The 9,973-nt window shown below is 45.6% G+C and overlaps 1 protein-coding gene across 1 annotated transcript; it reads right to left on the minus strand.

Annotated features, from left to right (window-relative positions):
- Positions 1-576: 576 nt before the first annotated feature.
- Positions 577-2,041, minus strand: LOC142558160 (uncharacterized). The gene has a single exon (XM_075670321.1). The coding sequence runs from the start codon at positions 1,953-1,955 to the stop codon at positions 1,515-1,517; it is 441 nt and encodes a 146-aa protein (XP_075526436.1). The 5' UTR covers positions 1,956-2,041; the 3' UTR covers positions 577-1,514.
- Positions 2,042-9,973: the final 7,932 nt, after the last annotated feature.

A 9,973-nucleotide genomic window follows, 5' to 3' on the forward strand; every position in this document is an offset into this window, starting at 1 on the left:
CATATTGCCATTTACCAATTCTAGCCGTGGAGTTCCCAAGGCGGATCCACTTGGAACGAATTCTTAGGGCGACACCAGTTTCGAGATAGAAATTCGCGAACTTTGCTGAGAAATGCATTGGCTTTCCCGTTACTTGTGTGCATCAGTGCATGAAACTACGTTTTGTTAACAAATTAACTGGAACGCCAATGCATTTCTCCGCAAAGTTCGGGAATTTATATCTCGAAACTGGTGTCATCTTGACAATTGGTTCCAAGTGAATCCGCCTTGTGGACCCCACCGCTAGAACTTGTAAATTGCAATATGGGCCATAGTGTAATTAGTTAAAAGTTAATTAGTGAATTTTTATTTATTAGTTGATTTTACATCTCAATTTTGCTGTGCAAGTATTGTCCACCGCTTCGAGTAGACCAGCTCATGAACTAGAATTGTGATGTCCGTCACAGGCAACATTTGAAGTGTTCGCTGAAACATCCTGTATCTCTTCATAGTCTATTCGAAGTTGCACCGCTTAGTTATATTAAGAGACCGACGAAGAAAAAATTATCATACACACGTGTCAAGTTGTGAGTGTGATCCTGCTTTAATTCTTCGTGTATGTCTTAATTTGTACAGCTATATGCCGCGCAGTTCAGTGTTAGGGAACAATGTTTGCAGATTTTATTCCGTGAAACGTTACCAGACATTCACTTTCCTTTTTCTCATAAAGCGAGTAACAAGCGATAGCAATATGCTGTTGGCTGTTTGAAAATGAGCAAATAACAAAAGACCAAAAAGGGGAAAGAAAACCTTGGAAGAAACTGAATTGTATCAAAAGATATCGGCCAGTTAGGAATTATATATAAAAAAAGATAAATTAGAGTAATCAGTAAGAATGCACGTATCGTCGAAAAATTTGATTAGAGAGGAAACAGAGCGATGAAATATAAAGTGCATAAATAAATAATAAAAAAATCATTTACTATAAATTTGTGGTAAAAACATATATCTAATTGATTACTAAAATAATAAAATACATCTTATCAGAAAAATAGTAATCGGACGGGGGATTACATCAGCATTGTAATTATTAATCAGGCTTCTTTCTAACTTCTTGTTCAATATTTTGAAAGTCGGAGGCCTACCTCATGTTAATTCCCGTTTTGTTTGAAAATTTAGCTCACTGGATTCCCAACGTCTGCGTCCCTGTGAAGATTTGCCCGAATCAAGTCATACTGAAAAGCGTAAACCTACAAGGAAATGTGATAACTAAACGCCGTTGTATAAACATAGCCGTTGTTCTGAGTGATATAAAAAAAAAATAACGAAGTTCGGGTGTTGAGGCGTCACTCAAAAAGTCTTGCCGGTCGACATCCTCGATTTCTGTGAGTTCCATCCAGAAAGGGGGGAAGGGGGTTCAATTTCTGAAGCTAGCGACTCTAGATGTCCCAACGTGAACTCGCACGAACTTGCAACGACACGCCATCGGAGTCGAAATTCCAGTCGGTTCGAAACCTTGGAGCTCGATGCTCTCTCTAGACCGGCTCTTTGTCGACGTTGGACGTCCTGATTCTGCCTACGTAACCAGCGGGGGCCGAGTGGCTAACGACGCGAACGCACGAAGTGGTCAGCTGCACCGTCCCGTTGGCGAGCTCCAAGCCGCTGGCGCCGCCCCGATAGGCCACACGAAATGTGCTCCTCACCTCTTGACAACGGTAGTCGCCCTTGGAACTGCACAGGCTGCCCGGGCAGTTGCACTTGACCAGGGGCAACTCGGCCGGGATTCTCGTCGGGTCCACATCGACGCTGCTCGTGAACGTGCAAGTCGCGCGCTCGCCGATGTTCCTTCCTTGCGGCTTCGGCGAGCACTCGTCGCCAGCGGATACCGTGTTCTGACCAGCGGACAGCGATACGCGTTCTCCCAGTACCGATGCGTGCAGAAGGACGCAGGTAACGAGAATCACTGTGGAAGGCATCTCGAAGCAGACGGCTGACAGAAGGCCTGACACCTCGGCAAGACACTCGCACCCCGTACTATATAGTCTACGGTGGCTCCTTCTTGACAGCGTGCCAGAATGACTATCGACAGGCCTGTTCTTCACTACCCGGAAGTTCCGTCGGCGTTTCTTAAGTCGTAGACCGTTACGTCTTGCCTTCGCTGTTCCATATCTATCGCGGAAAGGAGAACGTGCATATAGATAAGTTATTCAGACGACGGAAGGATGTTACCGCCGTCGACGATGACGCTTTCCTTCGGGACGCTTATCGGCCACGCCGGCGCGACACCCTCAACGAATCAAAGCATAAATCTCTTGACTTGGCTCTCCGGTTCGCGAGCTAGTTAATGCCAGGTTATGTGCCAGGTTATGGACTTTCAATGGGTAAACAGGCATTATACGTCTTGAAACAGTCAAATCGGCCGTTTTTCTCGGCCCGCGTTCCGCGTAATTATTTTATTTCCGCGCTTAGCTCGCAGCGAAGAACATACGAAAGGTCTTCACACGATTGCACGCCCGCGCGCCGCGGAAGCCGAACCCTGAATGAATAAATTAGGAATTTGTTGAAATAACCTTACCCAACTATCCGTGCATAACTTGCTCACCGAAATTTCGAGCTGGTGAAAGCGTGGACTGATTATACTGAACGCCATAGGTCTTTTCACCTTCCAATATATTCTACTAGCTTTATTTAATGACTTGGCTGAAGTCGGTCGCTGACAGCTCGCTGTTCTTCGTCTGTAGCAAGAAGCGCATGACACATCAGACGCACGAACGTAACACAACACGTTTTGCTTGCGTATCAACAGCTGCAGCACAGCCTGTGCGACAGCAACAACCGTTGCACATACGCAGGCTTCGTATACTTCATGTAGGCGCACGCACGAGCGGCAGGCACGCGCCGACATAGAAAAGCGCCAGCAAGTCGATTACGCGAATCGCCCACGGTGTGGCACGCTACAAGTCAGCTGGTACAAGCAGGCCAGGTGACTACTTGCCACCGCCCCGTTTCGAAGGGGATGCCGATAAATCACCATCGTCATCGTCGTCCTCGTCATCGTCATCATCGTCATAATCGGTACACCTACAGTTAGTGCGTATATGGGATGCCATTTGCAGTAGCTCGAAATACACCCAGAATATACCGACAACCTGCGCATGTCACGGAAGCTGGAAACACACGTAGGCACCTGCCTAATGATAATCAACGCAGTCTGTGTATTGCGAAGATCCAAGGAAGTTTCGCTTAGACAACGAGTGGCATTCTTGATGTAGCATAATATTAATAATCATCATCATCATAATCTATGATATATGGTACTATAAGATAGGATATTATAGCTGCGACATTTCTCGCGTGGGCTCGTCATGGTGCCGGGATAAAATAGCTGTACTTTCTAACACTGAAGCCCCTGTCAGGGTAGTATAGCCTTCAGTTTCCCCTTTGGTTTTCTTTATTACGACATTTTGTCTCTGGACAGAAAAGCTAAAGAAAGAGAAAACAAAGCATGGCACTGGAACGTATGGTAATGTTACACAATATGAGAGAATGGCGTGTCCTTTACATGGTGATGAATTCCTCTGGGACTTTCATTGGCGCAGCGTTCTCTTTGTCTAACGTATCATCGGTATAAATTGAAACGCAAACAGGAAGCAACCGGTCAGAAAGATAACGGTATGCGTAATTACGTAGAAGTGGGACATGCAATCGCTGTGTAGCCGGTTTTGAAACAAGGAGTAGTCGCCAGTGCGTATATTGCAGTCCATATTTAAGTCACGGTTACAAATCCGGGTGAACCCGAAAACGCAACAACGCACTAGAGTGACGCATTTGAATTTAGGCTGATAGTACACATGGTCACAGCAAAGACGTATACTGCATACACAGCTCCCTATGGGCGAGTTCCTTATTTGGGCCCTCGATAATGGGCTATCAGACAGCGAGGGTCAGGGCGAGATCTCATGCGAGACACGAAACGGGAGTCCTTTTGTTTGCGCTCCTTTCTTTCTAGGAGCACAGCCTTGGCGCGGTCGATCTTGTCCGGTAGAGAACGGCCCGAGGGCTGGTCCTATACGATTCGGGCACGGTGATGGTTCTCGTACGGGTCACGCGTCTTGGCAGTATATAGTATATCTGGATTCGCTCAGTTCCTTTCTCTCGGTATTCTTTGAGTACGTCCTCGTATTCTTTTACTCATTGCCAGAGGGCTACATTTAATTAATTGCTTTGTTGTGTCGGACTATAACGTGACACCACGTGAATGACGATGGTAGCCACGACTGCAACTGTTTCGAAGTACCGCTACGAAAAACGTTCATATTGTCAGACGAATCGCGTCGTCGATGAACACATACGGACGGTCTTGAAAGCGATACAAAAACAATTATTGGGCACCATAGGGTTACGACGAGCTTTCTGTTATTAAAGTGCTTCGCACAGGGTTAGGTCAATAGACTCATCAAATAGTTGGGACATATTCTTTTCTGAAAGATTACCCCATCAAAAAAGGAAAAAGAAATACAAGAAAACAAAACAAGAAATGAGAAAGGGCAGAACTATGCAGAAGCGAGCAAAACTGATGCATCAAAGGCGTCAAAGTTCAATGAGGGAATTCTCACAACTTTCGGAAATTCTAGGGGCCTGGTTTCTCAATGTTTGAAATGTTCCCAAGAATTTCCGAGTTCTTCTTTAGTTAACAGGTAACTACTACGCTATGGCGGGGCTTTTCAGACACTTCATTATATCCAGGACATAGCACGCGTATACTCTCCGCTATGCCTGACCGATGTTCCTTTTTTTTTTCTTTCTTTGCGTAAGTTGTGTTCAAGTGGCACCACGCGACGAGGACAACAACAATACTTATTGACGATTCAGCTGTAAATTTGAGAGAAAATGCGTCAGCATTACGTTGCACCTCTTTGAAGTCCCGGATGCAAGATTTAAACCGCTTTCACCACATCGCAAATTGTTGTTCAGGAGCTCACTCACTGCACGTCCTGCCTCTTCGAGGAGAGAAGTGCAAGTGACGGCGGTCTGGAGCTGACAGGGGCGATGACTTTTAAGTTTTCCGGAATTTTAAGAAATCGGTTGGGGCAGGTGGCATAATGCTTGACCTTGAGTTGGATTTTTCTTTTTTCAAAGAGGGGGAAATTGCTAGCACGAGAAATCAAAACACTTGTTCAACCACTTAAGAAAAAAATAATAATGAACTGTTTAATTAAAGTACGGCACATATTACTATTTACGAATTGTAGCCGGCGACTTTACAACACGATATATGCATCCACTTTATATGAATCTTCAGGACGACAGCAGTTTCGCGATAGTATTTGCCGATGTGTGGGACGAAATACATAGGCATTCCACTTACTTTTGAGCTCCAAGGTCTTGTTAAAAGAGTGAGTGGAACAATGGCGCAATAGTGAATTTTTACGACGAATGTTATGCCACATATCCTCCACATAGTGTCTTTCTTGAAATTCATTCCAGTTGGAAACGCCTTGCAAACTCAACGGCTACTATCCGCGAGTTGCAATATATGCCATGAAATAATTCATTGAGGAGCTAATTACTCATTTACGTTAATAAGTTGTTTATGTGTTTTGGTATATTGTGCACGTAATGTCGGCCCTTCCGAATAATCCAGCTGGAGGACTGCAATTACGTTATCTCCAATAGACCATTATAAAAATTTTTCGGTAAGCTAACAGGACGCGCTAAGAAGGAAAGATGAAGTCCGGAAAGAATCCACAAATATTCTGCAACACTACCGGCTAGACAGGACTTACCCGCCTACTCACCCCAGCCTAACTAGGGCAGAAGCAGTAACACTTAGAGAATGAAACTGCAGACCAATATCTACGTCCAAGGTAGCTTACTGAACCGTACTTCCCCATCTGAGCACTCATGCATCTGCAAGCACTGTGATGTCCCAGACAACCTATGTCATATGGTATGGTGGTGTGTACGAAAACATGGCACAGTAGACACCCAAACACTTACTGAGGAGCAGTAACAGGCAGATTTAACAGACCTGGACCTGAAGAAACAGCGCAGCCTGATCGAATGGGCACGGGAGCTGGCCATGACCCGCGGCTACCTGGAATAAGGAGGCTGCCCACCTAGGGCGTACACTGCGCTTGCTCAAAATAAACATTTACTCTCTCTCTCTCTTAAAAATGATCGCCTCGTCTGTGTAGATATGCATACACACACATACAGGCTCTTATAGGCTCTCCCATACGCTCTCTACCTCTACCATTTGACCGCCTTCCCACACTTTACGCACATACGCTTGTTTTCCCACTTTGTCACACTTAATGCTAACGCATTACTGGCAACAACGTGACTAGCGGTCACTTACAAGGCGCGGGATCCGCACCCGACGCCGGCTGCTTGTCCCTACGGTCATGTAATAGCGTCATACAGCCGTTTCATAAACGTAGCAGTTCCATAACGGCACCCCCCCCCCCCCTCCAAAAAAGGTAAAGGAAGAAAAGCACCTTCTTATTTTTTGGTGTCAGCCAACGTAGGGAGCGAATGTTCTATCACTGCTGTCGCAACAGCTGATCTCGCTGCGAAGTTGCAGAGACGGCGTAGATGCTATCGCCGCTTAAGGCAGTTTCACATGGCGCGAGTGGGGCGAAAAAAAAAAATCGTTCTGCCGCGCACGTCGCAGAGCAATTTTCGCCGACAGCTTTCACATGCGTTTGCGGCAGCGCGATTTCCGTCGCAGCTATGCGCAAGGTTTTCCCCTGCTCACGAAGTATCCATGCCTGCATCGTTAAATAAAAATACAAGCCAAACTATTCAAATATTCGAATTTTGCTATTTTTATTCCATAATAGAATAGGTACACAATTTTTGAACGTTCAAAGGCGTTGAGACTTTACGACAGCTTGCAGATACGATGAGTGAGGCGCTGCACAACACCGCAAGTATGAGCGTGCGGCTCGTGCGGCGTCCGTGGAGTGGTTCCCTTTAGTGCACTCTAGTTTTGTTGTTATTGTGGGAGCCACAACTATTTTTCCTGGATGAGTATTTGCTTTCGCAAAAAAAGAAACAAGCTACTATTGAGTGCATGTATGAGCAGCTGGCGCAGTTTGTAGCGACGAAGAGGTTGACGAAGGTGGCGATCAAGTGGGTACTGCGTTATGTTGAAGCAGCGTCCTTTTCCCGACCTGGATAGCGTGTAGCTTCTCTTTTTAAACGAATTTTGTAAGCGGAAGAAAAGAAAAATGTTAATGAAGCTCCTAAGCTGCAAACGCTGGTGGGTACGCCCTATTAAAACATCGCTAAAACTGGCCTGCGACATTGCTCCACGGAGCTACCAACGCGTGGTAAAACAGGAAAGCGCCTATTTTGACGGTGCTTTGTTTCGTCACACACATTGCCCCTCCTACATCGCGCCGATCACTGCGACTGAGCGATGGCGCGACCAACTTGTTGGAATACAGTCGTGGAGAGCCCACGATGTCGCGGCGGTCGCCCAGCGACGGAAATCGCCATGTTGCTGACTGAAAATCGCGCCATGTGAAACAGCCTTAACGCTGCAGCAGTCGTCGCCAGAGGGCGACTGGGCGCCAGAGGCAACGTTTAAGACGTGTTCGTTCTCCTGACTGGTGGAAGAAGCCTGTAGTTTCCACACTTCTGCGAGGAACTACTGAAACTGAGTATACTTATCCTTGTCATATTAGCTTAACAATAGCAGCGCCAGGGTTCCACGTTTAGATATTTGTAGACAGCCTTGCCCTCTGAAGGGCGTTGCAGAAAAGCCACACCATTTTAGCCTAAATTAGAAACTTTGTACAGCTTTTATTATTTGAAACGGCCCACCCACTACATATGACAAGTGACCTTTCTTCTGCCTCGACTATTTCCGACCAAATAGCGTCAGTCCATATTTCTATGACATATCTTCCTTGCTTAAATTAGGTTGCTTCTGAAGGAGACTTTTGGATAAAAGACGGTTGCCGCCAACAAAATTCTAAATACTTGCTGCAGAAATATTACATCTCTTTAGTATATTGAGGAAGCACTAGTTCAAAACCAATTGCACCAGCCAGACAGAATGTGCAAGTTCTGCGTGATGCCTTGGGCCATTGCTGCTGTAACTGCGCCGGCAGTCTTAATTCATGTACAGTGTCTGCTTCTCGAAAACGTGCCGCGTATTGGCTGGGCCATTACCGTCGAACGCTTATGCCGTAGAGTACAGGCAACTTGCTTCCGACGGCGGTAACGCCAGCACCGCAGTATGCGGCGGCTGCGCGCTTGCAAAGCCAGCTTGTACAACTAAGAATTACAAAGTGGCGTGCGACACCAGTTTCCAGGCTTTGTGAAATGTTGTATGAGACAGCTGTACTTCCACGGACAGCTACTACACAAACATGGACAGCTGTGCTTTCACCTGATTTGCCCTCTCAAGTGAAGGATTTTCATTGGCAATATCAGTGGGGCATTCTACCTACAAGAGACAGGCTTGAACGCTGGCATATGGTGGCGAATGATAAATGCATATATGGCGCACAAACAGAGACCAACGAGCATGTAGTAAAGGACTGCGTTGTAGCACGCACCTTCTGGAAGCTAGTTGCAAGAATGTTCGGAATATCCATCGTGCGGTCACCACAGCGCCGAGATCGGTTTGCGAGCCTCGTCTACTACAGCGCTAGCTACATTTTGTGGTGCTTCCGTAACATCGCAGAACGATCTCGGCAGTCAAATAGAGCAATGTACCCCAGAATGCGGAAACTTCGGGTGATAATATGGGGTCATCTTGAAGAACAGTTGTTCAAACTCGGTGAAGCCGAGTTTCTTCGCCGCTGGTCTACGCGGTACATAACCGTCTCCCAAGGCAAAGTCTTTCTACATCCAGAATAGTGCTCAATTCTGTTGCCTGAGTTCAGACTGTATCTGTATGTGCCCCGGACACCTTTCATAAATTCGAGGCTGACAATAATGCTTTTGTGTGGATGCGGTAATGAGTTTTGTTGTTGATGTTGTGTGTGGCAAAGCCAGTGTCAAGTATACACCATTTATTATTTCATTTGTTAATCTGTTTTGCTTACATCAAGTATGATGTATTACATGTGATGTACTTTATATGTACTTTTTGTTCATACCACAGTTGTAAGCGTGCCTACGGGTGAATAAATTTCCTTGTCAACAATCCTTCGTTTGTTGTACATGTTATCGTCCTGGTGGAATTGTTCCATGAATGTGACTCAGTGTTCGTATCGTCTGTTGTTTAAATAAGCGCTTTCTTAACGCAGTTTTTCTATATAATCGTCTCATAGCATCACTTCGAAATTATGTAACGTGTCTGTGTCGCACCATCATTGTACATAACCACTGTTTACACTGTATGTATTGGTCATTTTGTTTAATGTGAGAATTAGTTTGTGTAACTGTGCGTTTCCGTATGTCTATGTGATTACATGTTAGTGAGTGTGGACTCGGACACTCCTTACGAAACGTGCCATGTATGCAGTGCTTTGTAGTTTGTATATGTTATCGTCCTTGTGGAACTGTGCCATCATTGTGACGCAGTGTTAGTATAGTTTTTTTGCTGAAATGAAGTTCTTCTAAAACATCGCAGCTATTGCGATTTTGTTCTTGTCGTTACGTCCGGTAACGCCCAGATAAACTTCTCTTCGTTCCTCGTGGCCTTTCTTGACGCGAAGTGTTCTAACTTGGCTGTACTTCGGGACCGAACTACAGTTACGTTGATGTCGGCGTCAGCTAGTGATACGGCTGTCAAAGTGTATAGCTGTATTTGGTTACACGACCGCAGAACAGGCCCTGTAGTGCCCTGCTTACTCAACAGTGCTCCTTTCAGTGTAGCATAAGCTTATATGTGTATTTTGAAAATTACTTTCTGAATGTGGTATAGTTATTGTAAATGCGCAAAAAGCGGAAAAAAATATGCATATCCCACTTCGCTGCTGGAACGGTGCTGTGCGCACTACTGAACAGCTAGGCGGCTGACCAGCATATA

This window comes from Dermacentor variabilis, chromosome 9 (assembly GCF_050947875.1).
Source record: "Dermacentor variabilis isolate Ectoservices chromosome 9, ASM5094787v1, whole genome shotgun sequence".
NCBI classification, from domain to species: domain Eukaryota; kingdom Metazoa; phylum Arthropoda; class Arachnida; order Ixodida; family Ixodidae; genus Dermacentor; species Dermacentor variabilis.

Coding starts and splice junctions, on each gene's coding strand:
- LOC142558160 (XM_075670321.1), bottom strand. CDS start 1,955: ATGCCTTCCACAGTGATTCTCGTTACCTGCGTCCTTCTGCACGCATCG.